A 21,558-nucleotide genomic window follows, 5' to 3' on the forward strand; every position below is an offset into this window, starting at 1 on the left:
AGCAAGGACCTGTGATCCATCTCTCCTTGGAGGTGTCTATTATGTCTTAGATTTCAGCTTAGTTTTTTGCCTTCCCTCTCAGTTCTCTGATGAGTTCAAGAAAAGGGGTCCTTTTGTAAATGATTTGGCATTTTGGGGGGTAAGGGTGAGAGTAATGCTTTCTGCAGAGTTCTACACCCTAAGTGGGAGCCAAAACTCCAACAGCCTTTTGCATTTAAAAGTCTAAAAGCTGGGACTTCCCTGGTGGAGCCGTGGTTAAGAATCCGCCTGCCGATGCAGGGGACACAGGTTCGAGCTCTGGTCCGGGAAGATCCCACATGCCACGGAGCAACTAAGCCCACGCGCCACAACTACTGAGCCTGCGCTCTAGAGCCCATGAGCCACAACTGCTGAGCCCACGTGCCGCAGCTACTGAAGCCCGCGCGCCTACAGCCCGTGCTCCGCAACAAGAGAAGCCACTGCAATGAGAAGCCCGCGCAACGCAACGAAGAGTAGCCCCCACTCGCGGCAGCTAGAGAAAGCCCGTGCACAGCAACAAAGACCCAACGCAGCCAAAAAAATAATAATAAATAAAAATTTAAAAGTCTAGAGGCTTACTTTATTGAGCAATGTTAGAAAATCTTTAAAAATAGAATTTGTATCTTGACTTTGGATTCTTAGAGAGTACAAATCACTCTATGCATAGTTAAAGCAGGAGACTAATAAAGGTCTTCATTTTTGTCTCATGCGACTAGTTTTCTTTTTGTTCATACATATATATTTTTAAATTTAAGTGTTGGATAGGATATACTATCACATGGTTCAAAATTGAAAAGGCTATACATAAAAATCTCCCTCCTATTCCTATTCCCCCACCACCTAGTTCTCTCTACAGGAAGCTGGTGTTACAGGTTTCTTGTTACCCTTTCAGAACTATTTTATGCAACTATAAGAAAATACCTCTATTCTTTCCCCACTGATTTTTATACAGATGGTAGCATACTCTACACACTGTTCTACTGCCTTGTTATTTCACCTAGCAATGTATGTTTTGGAGATCTTTTTCTGCTCTTTTCTCATTTTAGTGGCTACGGAGGACCCCACTGTATGGGCTACCATTTCTTTAGTCATTCCCCATTGATGGACACCTAGTTATTTACTGCCTTTTACATTGTTTACAAACAGTGTTGTAAGGTCATTTATCTTCTTGGCAGAGATGAGCTGTAGCATAAATTCCTGCTCATGGAATTTCTGGGTCTCAGGATATGTGTATTTATATTATAGATATTGCCAAATCTATATCACATTAAGCTTATCTACAATGCATAAGAGTGGCTGTTTCTTACACCTTTGCCAAAACAGAGAGCCTTCCCATCCTTTTGGATCTTTGCCAATATGATCAAGCAAAAATAGTATCTTACTGCAGTTTTATTTTTATTTTTAAATTTTAAAATTTTTACTTATTTTTTTATACAGCAGGTTCTTATTAGTTATCTGTTTTATACGTATTAGTGAATACATGTCAATCTCAGTCTCCCAATTCATCCTACCACCACCACCACTTCCCCACTTGGTGTCCATATGTTTGTTCTTTACACCTGTGTTTCTATTCTGCCCTGCAAACCATTTCATCTGTACCATTTTTCTAGGTTCCACATATATTCGTTAATATATGATACTTGATTTTCTCTTTCTGACTTACTTCATTCCGTATGACAGTCTCTAGATCCATCCACGTCTCTACAAATGTCCCAATTTCATTCCTTTTTATGGCTGAGTAATATTCCATTGTATATATGTACCACATCTTCTTTGTCCATTTGTCTGTCGATGGGCATTTAGGTTGCTTCCGTGTCCTGGCTATTGTAAATAGTGCTGCAATGAACATCGGGGTGCATGTGTCTTTTTGAATTATGGTTTTCTCTGGGTATATGTCCAGTAGTGGGATTGCTGGGTCATATGGCAATTCTATTTTTAGTTTTTTAAGGAACCTCCATACTGTTCTCCATAGTGGCTGTATCAATTTATATTCCCACCAACAGTGTAAGAGGGTTCCCTTTTCTCCACATCCTCTCCAGCATTTGTTGTTTGTAAATTTTCTGATGCTGCCCATTCTAACTGGTGTGAGGTGATACCTCATTGTAGTTTTGATATGCATTTCTCTAATAATTAGTGATCTTGAGCAGCTTTTCATGTGCTTCTTGGCCACCTGTATGTGTTCTTTGGAGAAATGTCTATTTAGCTCTTCTGCCCATTTTTGCAAAGGGTTGTTTGTTTTTTTAATATTGAGCTGCATGAGCTGTTTATATATTTTGGAGATTAATCCTTTGTCTGTTGATTCATTTGCAAATATTTTCTCCCATTCTGAGGGTTGTCTTTTCATCTTGTTTGTAGTTTCCTTTGCTTTGCAAAAGTTTTAAGTTTCATTAGGTTCTATTTGTTTACTTTTGTTTTTATTTCCATTATTCTAGGAGGTGGATCAAAAAAGATCTTGCTGTGATTTATGTCAAAGAGTGTTCTTCCTATGTTTTCCTCTAAGAGTCTTATAGTGTCCAGTCTTACATTTAGGTCTGTAATCCATTCTGAGTTTATTTTTGTGTATGGTGTTAGGGAGTGTTCTAATTTCATTCTTTTACATGAAGCTGTCCAGTTTTCTCAGCACCACTTATTGAAGAGACTGTCTTTTCTCCATTGTATAGACTTACCCCTTTGTCATAGACTAGTTGACCATAGGTACGTGGGTTTATCTCTGGGCTTTCTATCCTGTTCCATTGATCTACATTTCTGTTTTTGTACCAGTACCATACTGCCTTGATTACTGTAGCTTTGTAGTATAGTCCAAAGTCAGGGAGTCTGATTCCTCCAGCTCCGTTTTGTTCCCTCAAGACTGCTGTGGCTATTCAGGGTCTTTTGTGTCTCCATACAAATTTTAAGATTTTTTGTTCTAGTTCTGAAAAAATTTCACTAGTAATTTGATAGGAATTGCATTGCATCTGTAGATTGCTTTGGGTAGTATAGTCATTTTCACAATATTGATTCTTCCAATCCAAGAATATGGTATATCTCTCCAACTGTGTGTATCACCTTTGATTTCTTTAATCAGTAGGTAGGTTTATTCCTAGGTATTTTATTCTTTTTGTTGAAATGGTGAATGGGAGTGTTTCCTTAATTTCTCTTTCTGAACTTTCATTGTTAGTGTATAGGAATGCAAGAGATTTGTGTGCATTAATTTTGTATCCTGCAACTTTACCAAATTCAGTGATTAGCTCTAGTAGTTTTCTGGTGGCATCTTTAGGATTCTCTATGTATACTATCATGTCATCGGCAAACAGTGACAGTTTTACTTCTTCTTTTCCAATTTGTATTCCTTTTATCTCTTTTCCTTCTCTGATTGCCGTGGCTAAGACTTCCAAAACTATGTTGAATAATAGTGGCGAGAGTGGACATCCTTGTCTTGTTCCTGATCTTAGTGGAAGTGCTTTCAGTTTTTCACCATTGAGAATGATGTTTGCTGTGGGTTTGTCATATATGGCCTTTATTATGTTGAGGTAGGTTCCCTCTTTGCCCACTTTCTGGAGAGTTTTTATCATAAATGGGTGTTGAATTTTGTCAAAAGCTTTTTCTCCATCTATTGAGATGATCATATGGTTTTTATTCTTCAGTTTGTTAATACGGTGTATCACATTGGTTGATTTGCGTATATTGAAGAATCCTTGCATCCCTGGGATAAATCCCACTTGATCATGGTGTATGATCCTTTTAATGTGTTGTTGGATTCTGTTTGCTAGTATTTTGTTGAGGATTTTTGCATCTACATTCATCAGTGATATTGGTCTGTAATCTTCTTTTCTTGTAGTATCTTTGTCTGGTTTTGGTATCAGGGTGATGGTGGCCTCATAGAATGCGTTTGGGAGTGTTCCTTCCTCTGCAGTTTTTTATAAGAGTTTGAGAAGGATAGGTGTTAGCTCTTCTCTAAATGTTTGAGAGAATTCAGCTGTGAAGCCATCTGGTCCTGGACTTTTGTTTGTTGGAAGGTTTTTAATCACAGTTTCATTACTTGTGATTGGTGTGTTCATATTTTCTGTTTCTTCCTGGTTCAGTCTTGGAAGGTTATACCTTTCTAAGAATTTGTCCATTTCTTCCAGGTTGTCCATTTTATTGGCATAGAGTTGCTTGTAATAGTCTCTTAGGGTGCTTTGTATTTCTGCAGTGTCTGTTGTAACTTCTTCTTCATTTCTAATTTCATTGATTTGAGTCCTCTCCCTCTTTTTCTTTTTCTTTTTCTTTTTTTTTGCGGTACACCGGCCTCTCACTGCTGTGGCCTCTCCCGTTGCGGAGCACAGGCTCCGGACGCGCAGGCTCAGCAGCCATGGCTCACGGGCCCAGCCGCTCCGCAGCATGTGGGATCTTCCCAGACCGGGGCACGAACCCGCGTCCCCTGCATCGGCAAGCGGACTCTCAACCACTGCGCCACCAAGGAAGCCCTCCCTCTTTTTCTTGATGAGTCTGGCTAAAGGTTTATCAATTTTGTTTATCTTCTCAAAGAACCAGCTTTCAGTTTTATCGATCTTTACTATTGTTTTCTTTGTTTCTATTTCATTTATTTCTGCTGTGCTCTTTATTATTTCTTTCCTTCTACTAACTTTGGATTTTATTTGTTCTTCTTTCTCTAGTTCCTTTAGGTGTAAGGTTAGATCATTTATTTGAGATATTTCTTGTTTCTTGAGATAGGATTGCATTGCTATAAACTTCCCTCTTAGAACTGCTTTTGCTGCATCCCATAGGTTTTGGATCATTGTGTTTTCGTTGTCATTTGTCTCTAGGTATTTTTTGGTTTCCTCTTTGATTTCTTCAGTGATCTCGTGGTTATTTAGTAACGTATTGTTTAGCCTCCATGTGTTTGTGTTTTTAACGGCTTTTTCCTTGTAATTGATTTCTAATCTCATAGCATTTTGTTCAGAAAAGATGCGTGATATGACTTCAATTTTCTTAAATTTACCAAGGCTTGATTTGTGACCCAAGGTGTGATCTATCCTGGAGAATGTCCCATGTGCACTTGAGAAGAAAGTGTGATCTGCTGTTTTTGGATGGAATGTCCTATAAATATCAATTAAATCTAACTGGTCTATTGTGTCATTTAAAGCTTGTGTTTCCTTATGAATTTTCTGTCTGGATGATCTGTCCATTGGTATAAGTGTGGTGTTAAAGTCCCCCACAATTATTGTGTTACTGTCGATTTCCTCTTTTATAGCTGTTAGCAGTTGCCTTATGTATTGAGGTGCTCCTATTTTGGGTGCATATATATTTATAATTGCTATATCGTCTTCTTGGATTGATCCCTTGATCATTATGTAGTGTCCTTCTTTGTCTCTTATAATATTCTTTATTTTAAAGTCTATTTTGTCTGACATGAGTATTGCTACTCCAGCTTTCTTTTGATTTGCATTTGCATGGAATATCTTTTTCTATCCCCTCACTTTCAGTCTGTTTGTGTCCCTAAGTCTGAAGTGGGTCTCTTGTAGACAGCATATATATGGGTCTTGTTTTTATATCCATTCAGCGAGCCTGTGTCTTTTGGTTGGAGCATTTAATCCATTCACGTTTAAGGTAATGATCGATGTGTACGATCCTATTACCATTTTCTTAATTTTTATGGGTTTGTTTTTGTACGTCCTTTTCTTCTCTTGTGTTTCCCACTTAGAGAAATTCCTTTAGCATTTGTTGTGGAGCGGGTTTGGTGGTGCTGAACTCTCTTAACTTTTGCTTGTCTGTAAAGCTTTTGATTTCTCCATTGAATCTGAATGAGATCCTTGTGGGTAGAGTAATCTTGGTTGTAGGTTCTTCCCTTTCATCACTTTAAATATATCATGCCACTCCCTTTGGCTTGTAGAGTTTCTGCTGAGAAATCAGCTGTTAACCTTATGGGAGTTCCCTTGTATGTTATTTGTCATTTTTCCCTTGTTGCTTTCAATAATTGTTCTTTGTCTTTAATTTTTGTCAATTTGATTACTATGTGTCTCGGCATGTTTCTCCTTGGGTTTATCCTTCCTGGGACTCTCTGTGCTTCCTGGACTTGGGTGGCTATTTCGTTTCCCACATTAGGGAAGTTTTCAACTATAATCTCTTCAAATATTTTCTCAGGCCCTTTCTCTCTTTCTTCTCCTTCTGGGACCCTGATAATGTGAATGTGGTTGCATTTAATGTTGTCCTACAGGTCTCTTAGGCTGTCTTCATTTCTTTTCATTCTTTTTTCTTTATTCTGTTCCACAGCAGTGAATTCCACCATTCTGTCTTCCAGGTCACTTATCTGTTCTTCTGCCTCAGTTATTCTGCTACTGATTCCTTCTAGTGTAGTTTTCATTTCAGTTATTGTATTGTTCATCTCTGTTTGTTTGTTCTTTAATTCTTCTAGGTCTTTGTTAAACTTTTCTTGCATCTTCTCAATCTTTGCCTCCATTCTTTTTCCGAGGTCCTGGCTCATCTTCACTACCATTATTCTGAATTCTTTTTATGGAATGTTGCCTATCTCCACTTTATTTAGTTGTTTTTCTGGGGTTTGGTCTTGTTCCTTCATCTGGTACATAGCCCTCTGCCTTTTCATTTTGTCTATCTTTCTGTGAATGTGGTTTTCCTTCCATAGGCTGCAGAATTGTAGTTCTTCTTGCTTCTGCTGTCTGCCCTCTTTCTGGAAACAAAATCAATGATGTCATCTGCCTTCCAGTGGAATGAATACTTTGTGATGTACTGGTGTTGCCTACGTGCAAAGTACCTGGGATGAGACCATATCAGAGCTTTTGGACATGCTTACTGTATCACTTCTTTCTGCGTGGTACTGGCTGACTAGCAGTCTCAGAGCTTAGGTGTGGCTCCTGAAGAGAAGTTAGGGTTCAGAGAAGGTCTGCAGCAACTGTCTGATGTGATAGGTCGTACTCTCAGTGCAGTTTTAATTTGCATCTGTCTTAGTAAGAGTTAAGCTGGATGACCTTACACTGGTGACAGAGACATTTTAGTTTCCCTTTCTGTCCTCCTGTGAGGGTGGGGGGAGGGGTGGGATTGAGCCCTCATGTCTCCTCCAGATCCAGCCAAGCCATCTGTCTTCACTATTTTACCTGTACTGGGGTTCTGCATGAGGTTTGATGATGAGCAAAGTGTTTCTGTTATGTTAAAAGTTAGCAAAGTATTGATTGAATGCCATGTATTTTAATTGTAGGAATAAAGACCCCATATTTTATTCCTTGCCTCCTTATATGCCAGGCTCCTTGGAGGAACTCCAGTGAACAGAGGGGTGATGACTTCTAGGCTGAGAGAGGAGCTAGATTTCAAACACCTTCAGTAAGACACACTCCTCGGAATACAAGCCACGGCCTCTTTTCTAACACACAGGCTGCCAGCACATGGCGGCTCCGGCTCCAGCCTCTGGGCCACAGTGGAAGCTAACACCACAAAAGTAGCTGGACTAGGGTGGGCAGGGGTCTCCCCGGCAGGAGGCAGCTGGCTTCTGGCCAAGGGCGAGCTTTTGTGCTTTGGGTTAAACAGGCAGGACCCCAGGAAAAGTCTGGAGCCCTCTATCCTGAAGAGTGTGAGGGAGTTTAGTTTTTACTGTTTTTTTTTTTCAGTATTGCATGGACAGAGGGAAAGGCAACAGGAATCCATAAAGAGGCCCACACCTGGGGGGAGATAAGGGCACAGCTGTGAGCCCAGAGTGGAGATGGAAGGTGCAGAGGCAGGGGGTCAGGACAGGGGCTCCAGGAGGGAGCTGAACCTCCACAGGAGAGTTTGAGCCAGCCCTCCTTAGGGGCAGGGCCCCCTGCTGACTTGTGGGTTATAAAAATGCTGTGCCTCAAAGATCCAGTCGTTTATCCCGGCTCATGGAGCTGGCCCCTGTAGCATCTCTCTGTAAACTCTGCCTGCCTGGGCAGCACCTGGGATCACCCTGTCTGTCCAGCTGGGCTGGTCCACCCCTGCCAGGGATGCGGGGCTGCCCCACCCCAGCCTGCCTGCCTCCCTGGCCCTGCACTCCTTCACCTCTCAAGAGCTTGAGCCCCGCACCTGACGGTGGCCACACCAGGCATCTCTCCTGCATTGGGTACACCTCGGAGCTGCAGGTCCTCGGCCTCTCCCCAGCACCGGAACCGTGGCCCTACTGGCAGCCCTAGACCCCGCACAGCCCACAGTGGCTCTCACGCCATTGCACCACGCAGCCTGTGTGAGGAGCTGCTGTGCAGGTGTCCGCGCCTCCAGAGGTGGGAGAGAGAGGAGGGCTGAGGTCGTTACTGAGGGGTGGGGATGGCAGGGAGACACTCTAGGTTAACCACAGCTGCCCAGCTCTGATGGCTGGTTAGGTTCCAGCCTCTGCCTTAGGCTCATTAAATACGTTACCTTCGTACATCCTCATAAGCATCCCTAAAGACTATTTTTATCCCCATTTTTGAGAGGAAGAAACTGAGGCCCTAACCTCAAACAAGAGCATCCCTCTGAGAATCACGCGGTGTAGAGGGTGGCAGCCCCAGCTTCTCGGCTGTCGGCCAGCTGCCCTGTCCAGGCACCGCCAGGCACAGACCCAGGCTTCTCCCCCACCTGCTGCCGGTGAGACTCGCGGGAGGGAGAAAAGGAGGTTGACGCTGAGGGACAAGCTGGAGGTCCCCGGTGCGCCCAGCTCAGACTCACTGGGCACCAGGCCCCAGCATGCCACAGGTCTGCACATGTGCTTTCCCAGGAATTCTTGGGGCCGGAGGGATTAGAGGCCACCAGCCGCAAATGCGATCACTGAAGGGTTCAGCCAAAGGAGGATTAGCTGGGGATTTGGAGGAAGTTTTCCACAAATCACCGTGGCTCCTGGAGGTAAAGATTACTTGAGGATCGGAAGAGGTCCTGTTGGATGAGCAGGATCAGACAGGAGGACATCATGTGCTTGCTTTCCTGGGGTTCCCAGCGTCCCCCAGAGTGCCCCAGGCTGAGCCTCACGGCAGAGGGGGCCCTGGCCGAGGGGATCCTCCCTGGAGACGGGGTCCTGCAGGAAAGCGTACCTGCTTGGGGTCAGGGCCCTGGCTTCCGGTCCCTTCTCCCCTCCTTGGGCCCCACTGTCCTCATCCACCTGGTGAGGCTCCTGCAACCCACCAGGCTGCCAAGTGCAGCGGGCAGGTGCCCGGGCTGCGTGCAGGGGAGCTTTTGATTATAGGCTCTGCTCCATTATGGATCCTCCTGCCTGAGCCCGTCATTCCTCCCCTGCACGAGGCAGGTGACTGAACCTCCCCCCATATGAACTTACAAGGGTTAAAGGAAGGTGTTTATGAGGTGCCCTCATGCACCCAGCACGTTAAGAGCTCAATAAACAGTCTGTGGTTATTGTCACTCCAGGGTCCCTGACAGCACTCACATTATGAGAGGGCTCTGTTCCATGGCCCCATGCTGCCACCTGGCAGTCACAGGGAGGAAAATGAAACTGACTGAAGAGGGTGAGAGAAATAGCTTGTGGAGTTCTTACCAAGGCACTGACTGTCCTAATGCGTTACATGGATTCTCTCATGTGAGGACAAGATACCTAATAGCTCATATTAAATAAAGTGGTACTGCTATTTATGTGACCAGAAACATTACCTGTGTCATTTTGCTTAACCTTACAACACCTGTTCAGGTAGGAATTTACTTCCTCCACCAAACAGATAGAGGACAACAAGGTTCAGAGATGTTAAGTAACTCCCCAAGGTCACACAGCAAGTAAACGTTGGAGCTAGAATTGGAACCCTGTTTAGAGCCGATCTCATGCTTGTTTGAGCATCATGTGCTTCCCCCCAGAGAAGCTCTAGATCGTCTCATAGGGGAGGGGGATTGACAGGGAGGACAGGTGTGACCATGGAGGGGGACTCAAAGAGGATCAAGCTCTTTGGTCCAGAGGCAACCACTTTTATCCTGGATCAGATACTGAGGGCAAAGTCACAGCCCTGCAATCTTTGAAGTTATCTAAGCACTTTGCAAACAAGTGTTCCATTCCCACAAAGGTGGGCACACAAATGGGGATTCAAAAGGCAGAGCCTGGAAGGAAATGCACATCTCTGGGAACCATGATTAAGGGGACTTCTTCATTTTCATTTTTACACTTCGTGTGTGTTTTATATCTCTCCCAGTGCATTTGAACTACACTGAATAAGACATAATATCACAACAGGAAGGACCTTAGAGATTGTCATGCTCATAGTGGGCACTCAGTAGTGTATTCAGTGAAAGGAGGAAGGAAAGAATCCAGTCTGGGGAAACTGAGGCACAGAGAGGAGGAGAGGTGCTCCCAAGGTCACACAGCTACCAAACAGTTGGGTCTAAAATTTGGGTTTCTGGACACCCACCCATTCTCTTTTCTATTCCACTGAATGGTACCCAGAGTGGCCGTAGAGCAGAGGAAGTGGAGGGAAGGCCTGTGTGCCAGGTGAGGGTACTGGGGAGCAAGTACGGGCTTCAGAGCAGGGGAATGGCCCGCCAGATTTATGCTTTTTCCAAATAGCCAGTCCCTTCTGGTTCCTTCTGTTCGCTATGAGGTTTATGTGGTGAGAGGGAGAGAGGGAGGGACTGATCTTACAAATCCTAGACCTGGGCCTGTTATCATATCCAGCCCTGGGCCATATTTGCTGTCCTGTCTTCTGGTTTATTAACACTTGGTTCCGTCTGGTCCTTAATTCTTACACCTGTCCCCACGCCCCCAGAGGGCTCCCTGAGGGGGACGAGGTGGCAGAGAGGAGCACTGCTCTTCTTCCCCTGTCAGGGTCCTCCTGGGTCTACACTGAGCTTACGGGGTGATACCTCCCCTCATTCAGCTGCCAGGGACCCTGATGCCTGCCAAATCCTGGGCTAGGCCCTTTTATAACTTACTTAACAATCTCACAACCACATTAAGAGGCAGTAATTTGGGGGACTTCCCTGTGGTCCAGTGGCTAAGACTCTGTGCTTCCAATGCAGGGGCCCCGGTTCAATCCCTGGTCAGGGAAATAGATCCCACATGCCGCAACTAAAGATCCTACATGCCGCAACTAAAGATCCCGCATGCCGCAACTAAAGATCCCGCATGTCGCAACTAAAGATCCCACACGCCGCAACGAAGACCTGGCGCAGCCAAATAAATAAATAAAGAGGCAGTAGGTTTTTTTCTCTTTTAAATAGACTAGTTTGTAGAGCAATTCTAGGTCCAGAGAAAGACTGAGGGGAAAGTATAGGGAGTTACCATATGCCCGTGCCCCCCCACCCCTGCCCCCTGTCCCCTGGTGGGAGGCATCCCCCCACCAGAGTAGTACATATGCTACGATCAAAGAACTACACTGACATGTCGTTATCACCCAGAGTCCACAGTTTATGTTAGGGTTCATTCTTGGTGTTATAGTTCTATGGGTTTATGTCACTGACCCTGTGAGGCCTTTCTGGGACAGACCCCTCACCAGGACAGACTCCTCGCCTATATCCTCTGCTTTAGCTCCTCTCTGAAGGACCTAGATAATAGCATCTGATATACGCTTCCTGAGTTGGTTTATAGATGTTAAAACCCCCACCAAAGGGAAGATGTTAACTACCTGACCATGAGCACATGGCCCCCAGGCCTCCTGGAGCGTGGCTCTCCCCCAGCAGGGGGTCTGAACCAGGAGCTGGTCCCCCTCCCAAGGCCATGGAGTAAGCTTTGGAGTAAGACCCACACGTGCCTGAATTTCAGCTCTGCGCCTGTATCTGTGTGGCCTTGGGCAGACCCCCAGTTTCCTGTCTCCTAGTTGTGGTATTAACCTTTGCAGGCGTGTTTAAGGATTGGAGCATAGTTCCTGGCACATGGTAGGTGCTCAAAAGCTGGTGACTCTTATTCCTGCGCCGGATGGGATTGCCTGGCAAGCTCTAGCTCAGAAATACCTCCTGTCCAGAAAATACGCCTAAAGGACTGCCAGGCCAGGGGGCCAGGAGTCCTGGAGCCCATCTTCCAATTTTCCAGCTGACAGATAGGAATCAATTCAGCCTCCGTAAGAGCCATTACAACTTCATCACCCATGAAGCAGATCCATGTGTCCTATTTGATTTTCATTTCAGAAGCCAGGTATCAATATTGACCTTTCCGCGGGGCGCTGGGGCTGAGAGGAGCTTGTTAGCGTGAAGTCCCCTTCCCCCCAGCGAAGGCCAGGCAGCTTCTCACCTGCCACTTCCAGCCCAGTGGAGAGGTTGATGCTCCTTTCTTGGAGCATCGGGCTTTCTGGGGAGTTTGTTAAATGCAGATTTCAGCTCCCCCTGCCAACCTATTAAATTGGTACCTACAGAGAAGGCCCAGGAGCCTCTATTTTCACCAAGCTCTTCCAGTGATTCCGGTTTGGGAATCACTGCCTTAGAGCAACCCCAGGGCGTCTGTCACACTGTCGGTCTCTCTCAGGAGGAGAGCCCAAGAAGCAATGCTGGGAAGGTTTATGTGAGTTCATGGAGGAGGAGGGTTGAAGGGAGGAGAGCAGGATCTCACTGCCCTTCACCCTTTACGGAGAGAGGCACTGTTAGCTTGCGGTAGGAGACTGGACTCTAGAATCACACACACAGCAGTCAAAACACCAGCCCAGCCACGTATGTTAGCTGCATGTCCTTCTCAGGTTACTTCTAGCTTTCAGTACCCTCTTAACATTAAAATGGGAATTCTATTATCTATTTCAAGGAATTATGCTTGAGATTATACTAGATTCTTTATAGAAATGCAAGCACAGGGCCTGCCATGGAGTAGGTGTTCCTGCGATCAATTTGTTGCTTTCAACTCCAAATTCACCCTTCCTTGCCCTGCTTTGTAATACTGCAGTTGGACCTTGTCAACACTTGTCCTTTACCAGAGAGACAGTAGAGGGTGCTAGGGGGACACTGCAAGGCGCACAGAGGAAGAGCTCCCCTTCCTGGCTCCAGTGTGCCTTTTTTCTTCCTGCAATGTGACTGCCAGCGGCATCTAGGCTCTCTCACCCAGTGGGGCTCTCTCAGGGAGTTTTTCTGGCTCCCAGCAGGGGTACCTCCTGTGCTTCAGCTCCTGGCTGGAGCCGCAGTGAACTTCTCGACCAAGCAGTGGGCTGCAGCCACACTCTCTCCCAAGTGGTCTGAATCTCATCCAAGTTCTTCCTTCCATCATTGGGGAACCTCCCTTATCCTTGGAGGTGGCAGCTCCTTCCAGCATTTCCTATTCCTGTCTTCCTTAGAGTCCTCTATTGCCCCTTTTAGTAGTTAACTACCCTTCACTAGTTAATCATTCTTCGTATTAAATTTTCCCTATTCCAACAGCTGGTATGATTCTTGTCTCCGGACTGGACCCTGATTAATGTAGAGTAGGTGTTTTAAAATGATAGCTCATGTGCTCTCCATCTCCAAAAAAGTATTTTTACATACTCTCCTTAATAACCAGGGAAAATTTGCCACATACCACCAGAAGCTGTGGCAACTCTAGGAACTGCATCCCCAACCTGAATGACTTCCCTCTTCAAGGGGTTCCTGGGTGTTACCACTGTACACTTCTTGGGGACAGTCTAGGGAAGCCATAGGGAGTGATGGTGACATGAACACAGCCATATTGGAAAGCATCACGGTCTTCTGCGGACACCATGCAGCACTCAGAGATTACACTTGGAGAAAGACAAGTAAATACAGACCAGAAACTAGTGATAAGGGACATGGCTCAAGAGGCAGGAAGCCCAGTTCTTCTAGGGTAAGAATAATGTGATACTCAGGAAAGACCCCAAAACTCAGCCTCTGTGTCTCCAGCCATGCCAAAACATCATGAGTACCTGGCGGGAGGTTCAGAATCTTCGGCACACAACCCTCGTTCTTTGCAGCTTGTGTGGGTAACAGTACAGGGAGGAAAGTGTATTAAAAAGAAGCCTTCTACATTGTTCTTTGGGGATACATGAACCCTATGAGTCCCACCAATAGGGCAAGATTCTGGTACCCAAAGAGGACAAGAGCAGGTGAAGTCCTCCCCACACCCAATAGAAAGCTGGCTCAATGAGGTTTCCTTCTGGCTGGTCCTGTTACCTCTTCCCGCCTCAGCAGCTGGCAGCCGGGATGGAGGCACGCCTTGGATGGAACATCTGTGGTCAATGGTCTGGCTGTCTCAAGGAGGTGGGTGTGCGGCAGGACCATGCATGATCACGGGGTGGGTGGGACCCCAGGGTCCTACTGGTGAACTCGGGGCCATGCCTTCTCAGTAGGGACATCCTGCACACTGCATGGACCTAGGATCCCTGACTACACACCGTGAGTCATGCAAGTCCAGAGAACAAGGCAGTTGGAAGGGAAAGACTCAAGGACCAGACTCCCTTTTGAAGAAACTGAGGACGGTCAGACAGAGAGGCAGTGGCAAGACTCAGATTACAACCCAGGGCCCTGCATCATTCCCACTCACTGAGGGTTAATGCTGCCCTGGGAAGGACGGGGCTTTCGCAAGTGCCGAGAAGCAGGGCTGGGCTGTGATTAGTGGAGATAGCCACGAGGTGTCACTGTCTCACCACCATCCGTGGCTGCACTGTGGCCTGGATTCCACCTTTCCAGGGCAGTGTCAAAGCTAACGACCAACTCTGGGTGAGTGAAGGGGCACTGTTTTTTCATTCCATGCATAAGGTTTTTTAAAAAAATGTTTTAATTGAAATATGGTTGATGTCCAATATTATGTTAATTTTCAGGTAAACTACAAAATGATTTGACATTTGCATACATTATGCAGTGATCACCATGGTAAGTCTAGCAACCATCTGTCCCTACACAGAGTTATTACAATATTATGGACCATATTCCTTATGCTGTAATATACAGCGAAGGGGCTTTTGAAATTTTCATCGCTGAAAAATCATAAAAGGAGTAGCCCCTCCCAGGCTGAGGGAAAACAGCATCGTTTATTTCTCTAGAGAGTGGGTCCCAGTAAGAGCTCTTGCTGCTGTATTGTTAGGGGCTCTTTTTTCCTGCCTAATTGCTGTCTCTGGCTTAGAATTCTTAGGCTCTGGCTCCCCAAGTGTGTGCCGTGGAAGGGACCTTAGAGATCTCCAACTTCAGTCCCTTCATTTTAAGGGAAGCCGAGAAAGAGAAGGCCATTCCCAAAGCACACATAGCTGGATGGAGGCAGAACCAGGACTTGAACCTGGGACTCCAGAGGCCTTTCCCAGTGCTCTGTCCACTCCACCATGCTGCCTGTCTCTACACCACACATGCTCAGCCATTCATTCTCTTAACTCTATTGAGCACTTACTCTCAACTATTTTTCTTTTCTTTGTGCCTGAACAGAATTGGAAACTCTTCAAGACATAAGATGACATGGCATGTCAGTGATCCCATCAGAAGGGCACAGCTGGGGGTCAGTTTCCTTCCCTTGGTCAAGAGTATTTACCAACTCAGAATTCTTCTCCATACAAGGACTACTCCTATTTGAGTGAGCTTTACATGAGTAAGATCAAATTCTACCTGGAAGTCGGGGGGTGGGGGGGAGGGGAGAGAGAGAGAGAGATGCAGTTTCTAAATGATAACATAGAGTCTTCTAGTAAGTACTGACATAGCTAATAGAGTAAAATAAGTGAAACCTGATTTAGTGACGGAAACAGCGCACTGTGGATATGGGTCTATTAGATTCATGACTACATGCTTAATTTTTATGTCTTCTCTCCTAAATCAAGCCCTTATATATTGACTGCCACGTTCTCCTATCTAGCTTCCTTGAATCAACTCTCTTGCTTCTTATCTATCCCACACATTTTACTAGATTAATCTACCATAAACTCTACTTTCATCATATCACTCCCTTGTTCAAACAATAAATTGTTATCTTCTAATATAACAAAACAAAACACAAAAGAGTATTTACCAATGTCATCCATCCTTTATGCCAAAAAAGGGAAGAAATGAGATGAGGATTCAAAGTCGGACAGAGGATGGGGCAATTTTGCAGAGATGGCAGCTCAGATGGCGAGCTCCAGCCAGGCTGGCTGGAGGCTCCTTGCTGAGCCCACACTGGGTACTTGAGGGGAAGGAACCTTTGGAAGGTGGATGCTTTGAAGCGGCCTCAACTGTGACCATCAGGGGGCAGTGTTTTACCACGTCCTGCTCGGTCCAAGAGACTTGTTTTCTGAGCACTGAAGAAAGTAAATCTTTTAAGGGAACGGAGGGGTGTTTAAAACAAGAGTCTAAGTGTGGAAAAAAAGAAAGATGTATCAGTCTGGACTTGAAATTGATCCCTGAATGCAGTCATTCTATTGTTTTTGCCTGTGTAAACCTTCTCTTACTCAGCAGTTAAACAGTTGCCACAGCTATGAAGTTGGAGAATTATGTCTCTGTGTGGAGCCCCTTTCACATGGTCCTTCTCCCATGGTCCAGAGTTGTTCATAACCTTAGAAACCCTCTGGGGGCGTTCGGTGGTCTCAGAAAGAATGGTCTAGAATCTGGCTAGGGATGCCGCAGCCTGTGCAGCCTCAAGCCCATCCATCGTCCTCTCCACTGTCCTCCACCTGGCCGCAAAGTTGGCCCGCCTGCCCTTTCTGCATCTAACTGCTGATATCCAGGCATCACCTGCTCTGCGCAGCCCAGTGCCGCAGCTCTACTCATTACTGACCACTCCGTTGGGATATTAAGCAGTTTTGGCTTGGCTGGGGGATGGTTAATCAACAACGTTGTCAGAGTGATGGATTCTTCCAGGATTACTGCTTAATTAGCTTGTTTAGAGGTAAAAATCAACTAGGGCATCAGTTCTCTGGGAGCTGGAAGGAGGGGAACAGCGAGCTGGGAGGTGGTGGGGAGGGATCTCAGCCGTCCAGGGCAGCAGGCGTGGGGCTGAGGGGGTGGGGGAGGGGTGGCGGGAGGCCTCTGACCAGAGCAGACTTTAAGCTTGAATTCATCGGGTATTTCATAGCCATCCTGGTTGCTGCAGCCCGGAGCATTTCCACCATTCAGCGGAGCTGCAAAAGCAGTGAGTCCTGAAAAGTCACCTGAGGACCACAGGATCACTTGAGAGCTTTCAAAGAAAAAAGCAGATTCCCAGGTCTAGCACCAGACTTTCCAGATCGGAATTTCTGAAGTTTTTTAGAAAAGCTATTCCTAATTTTTATGCACAATGACGTTTGAGAGCTACCACTCTGATTGGTGTCGGGTAAGTCAGCATTTCCACTGGCAACAGATTTCAGATGATTGGGTCTATGGCCACCACTGCGATCAACGTCCATAGACCCCAGTCTTCCTCCTTCTGTTTTTTTTTTTTTAACTTTTTATTTTAGGTTGGAGTATAGTTGATTAACATGTTGTGTTAGTTTCAGGGGTACAGCAAAGTGATTCAGTTATACATATGCATGTATCAATTCTTTTTTTTTATAAATAAATTTATTTATTTTGGGCTGCACTGGGTCTTTGTTGCTGCACATGGGCTTTCTCTAATTGTGGCAAGTGAGGGCTACTCTTTGTTGCGGTGCACGGGCTTCTCATTGCAGTGGCTTCTCTTGTTGCCAAGCATGGGCTCCAGGCACACGGGCTTCAGTAGTTGTGGCATGCGGGCTCAGTAGTTGTGGCTCGTGGGCTTAGTTGCTCTGCGGCATGTGGGATCTTCCTGGACCAGGGATCAAACCCCTGTTCCCTGCGTTGGCAGGCGGATTCTTAACCACTGCGCCACCAGGGAAGCCCATATATGTACCTATTCTTTTTCAAATTCTTTTCCCATTTAGGTTGTTATGTAATCTCCTGACTTCTGTCTTGTCCTCAGTCTCTCCTGTCTTATTTGTCTGTATTGCTCCCTGCCACGCCTCATTTGTTTGCCCCTGTCTGTCTGAATCATCCTCCCCGCCAGCTCTCCATCTCCATCTGCTTGTCGTTCCCTCTCCTCCCATTTTTCTCTTTCCCCTGTGCTGACTATTGTCTGTTGGCACCTGACAATCTTTATACCCCCTTTCTATACCCTCTTCCATTTGGCAGGGGCTGGAAGCCTTTAGAAGAGTCCCGGATATAGTTTAAGTCCCATCGGTGAGATGCACTTATGACCTGAAAGGCAGCAGAGAGGCAGAGCCTTATTATTCTGCCTCTGGCAGGGCGGGCAGACACGGGGGCTTCAGCAGATGTGAGGTTTTGTCCTGCAAGTCACCTGCTTAGGCCTGCAGGCAGCTGTGACCGTTTCTGGCCGCCCCCTGTCGTATCTGGTAAGTGTGGCGGCGGCAGCAGCAGCTTCTTGGTTCTCTGAAAGCTGGTGGTGAACCTGGGAGCTGGTGGTGATTGTGTCTGGCCTGCGCTCCTCCAGCAAACCCAACAATTTTGTGAGCAACTCACTCCCTGTGTTAAATACGTCCTTTTTGATATACCTTGAGTGGTTCCTATTTTCTCGCCTGATATACTCTCCGTTCCTCCCTTCCGCTTAACCTTTTCTTCTATTCCACACTCCCTGCCCTTTCCCTATTCCCAGCCCCTCCTCCTAACTGGCTATTATATGAAACTGAAAGTTTTAAATGTTTAGATTTGGATAAGTTTTATCATCTTAATTTAAAACATAGGCGAGTGGAACATTTTTTGAGGTTGGAAAACCCATCGTTGAACTGAGTTGGCTATTTCTGAGGTCCTCCTGGATTCTGTCCTGGTGGGTCAGGGCCCTTGATGGAGCACAGGAGATGGGGGAGGGAAGAGGGAAAGCACAGGCATGACATGTGCTGTACTGTTCCACTGTAATCCTGCCTCTGTCCCCATTGGGCCTGGAGGTGGCAAGAACCAGGGAACCTATTTCTGTTCCAGGGAGAAGATTGACGTCACCCCAAACCACCGCGTTTGCATGCAGAGCTGCTCTCTGGGCCTGGGTTTCCCCGGTGTGTGTGTTTGTGTACACACGTGCACTCCCACCAGGGTAACCTCCCGCTCCGGGGAAGCAGGCCTGTCCTTTGTGTCCCTCCGCTTGGGGGCTGCTTAGGCCCAGCTGCTGCGGAGGGCACAGTCACTGAGTCAGGGCACTTGGGTTTCTAGGCGTGTGGCTGGAGCAACGAAGTGTGCAGGTGTGTTGGACCTTCTACCCGGAGGTACAGGTGAAGGTCATCTCTGAGTCCTGCCAAAGCAGCCCATTCATTTTTTTGAGCTGTCCATTTTTTTAAAGCAGAGTCTGTGTTGACCAGTCGGGACCAGTGTTTCGCATCAGAAAATCTTACCTAAGAGGGCAGTCTGATGGCCCAGGACTTGGGGTCTTCAGGCATTAGCTCTGTCTACCTCTGAAGTCCATGCTGATAACCATGGCCAGCTATCCTGGTCAGCCAAGCCCAGGGCCAGGAGGCCCAATGACGTGGCCCAAGCTATGCTGTGTGTCTGACCCTGCTATGCTACTGAAATGATTGCAAACACTTCGCAGCAGTTCCTGTGAGAGGCAGGTTAGTCGGCTGTGTGTTTGTTCCTCGTACCGGGATGCATCCACCTCCAAACGCTAACTTAGTACCTGAGTATGGGCGTTTGCATGATGGCGCACCCCTGCCCATGGCATCAACCTTCTGATGGTTTCTTCTCAGAACGGTCACACCCTGGCAGTTTCTAGCCCTCCTATTCTCTTGACACACGCATTTGCTAGGATTCCCTCACTGGAGAGATGCTTCTAGGAATGAGTTCTCAAATGTCAGTTCTCCTAAGTGGGGTCTGGCCTGGTCACTCTCTGGAAGCTCTTCTACACTCTGGTGGGGCATGATCTTTTAGAGCTATCTGATGACCATTTTATGGATTATAGGAGTGAGGGAGGCGTCCACCTTGCTGGCTGGATTTCCCCTCCCCCAAAGGTATTTTTCATCCAGAACTAAGATCCTATTTGTCATGGAGTTGAAGACCTTTATTTTGCCACCTGGCTGTGAAACAGGATTCAGATATCGGAGAGTACGACTAATTCTGCAAACACCCAACGGACCGTTCCGATGTCACGCACAGCACCCTGTGGGCGGGCAGACTGAGAAATGATTGGGTTGATGGGAGGGGAACCGAGATGCAGCTTCTCCCCTGCTCTCCCACGAGGGATCATCTTCTGCTTCATTCTCCTGGGATTCCAGGCTGGGGTTCTGAAGTATTCAGATGACCTGTTCTATGATCGTGGGCTAACCAGAGCTTCACCCAGCTGAGGACCTGGCCCAGGATCCTCGAAGGCGGCTTTGACTATGCTCCAAGCAGCGCAGGCTTTGATGTATCACACCTTTGGGGGCAGCACAGCCCAATGGAACAAGGGCCAGATTCTTGAGTGATCACTGGGAATTTGTCTTAGAGAAAGACACAGATGCTCAAATGCAAAAGGTCCGGGGTGAGTACAGAAGCTTTTCCTTCGAGTGACTACAGAGGCCAGGCCCCATTCCCACAGATGCTGTTCAGGTCCACCAGACAACAGAGGGAGCACCTGTACCACCTACTGGCAAGGCTGGACCAGCTCCATCACACCCATGGCTCCAATGGATGGCAATGTCCCTACTTTATTCTTCAAAATTCCCCAGAGGCACCCTACCCACCTACTCTGCCCTGTCTGAGCACAAACCATAGTCCATTTAGCACCTGAGTGCCTGCAGCAAAGTGGAGGGGAAGTCAGTTCCTCCGATCCCCTGGACAGGATGGAAGGGCTGAGAAGAGGGGCAGCTAGAATAACTATAACTCTGTCCTCTGGTCTAGCTGAGTTCTGGTCTGCTGGCTGTGGACCCCCGGGGAATAGTGGCTTTTCTCGAGGGCTTGTCTCTTGGATTCAAGTGATATCTCTGCATAGACATTTTTTTCTACAACTATAATCAAACATCTTTCCTGCCTACCTGGTAAAGAAGCCACCTCAACTGTTCTTCTCCGTCTCCCTCCTCTTCTCTTGAGTCTTAAACTCTTGTCTCTCAGATTATTTGCTAGTTTGCTTATTTATTTTTCATAAAGGTCCAGCCCAAGGTACATAATTTAAAAATTCAAGACATTCATACAAGCATGAAGCAAAAACAGCAGTCCCCTGCCCCATTCCTATCCAAAATTCCTCTCTCCGAACTCTTTCTTCTGAACTCTTTACTTCTAAATAATATTTTATATGGTTACCCCTTGACTTATCAATTTTAAATGGCTACTGACTCCTCATGGAAGATGGGGCTGGGGTGCTCCTAACCCCACTTTCATGCCTGTATCTTTTCTCCCTCCATTCTCTAATATATTATGTCGCATTTTTTTGTTAAATCAATACTCAATTTTTATTTTATTCTGCTGAGTGAAGAAAAACTCTAGGTTCATATTTCCTTTCTTCTAAGAAGTCTTTGTTCTTCCAGGAGTTAGCAATTACCTCATTTAAAAAATCTGCTTGGGGCTTCCCTGGTGGTGCAGTGGTGGAGAGTCCGCCTGCCGATGCAGGGGACACGGGTTTGTGCCCCAGTCTGGGAAGATCCCACATGCCGCGGAGCAACTGGGCCTGTGAGCCACAGCTACTGAGCCTGCGAGTCTGGAGCCTGTGCTCCGCAACGAGAGGCCGCGATAGTGAGAGGCCTGTGCACCGCGATGAAGAGTGGCCCCCGCCCTCCGCAACTGGAGAAAGCCCTGGCACAGAAACGAAGACCCAACACAGCCAAAAATAAATTAATTAATTTTTTAAAAATCTGCTTGGTCTATGTCGTTATCCTAATAATT

General features: G+C 46.5%; 1 protein-coding gene across 1 annotated transcript in view; it reads right to left on the minus strand.

Moving 5' to 3' along the window:
- Nucleotides 1-8,460: 8,460 nt before the first annotated feature.
- Nucleotides 8,461-21,558, minus strand: part of CAPN13 (calpain 13) — a 99,345-nt gene continuing 86,247 nt past the window's right edge. The window contains 1 exon segment of the mRNA XM_032652236.1: nt 8,461-8,571. Within this exon segment, the coding sequence (XP_032508127.1) occupies nt 8,461-8,571 (111 nt within the window).

This window comes from Phocoena sinus, chromosome 13, assembly GCF_008692025.1.
Source record: "Phocoena sinus isolate mPhoSin1 chromosome 13, mPhoSin1.pri, whole genome shotgun sequence".
NCBI lineage: Eukaryota > Metazoa > Chordata > Mammalia > Artiodactyla > Phocoenidae > Phocoena > Phocoena sinus.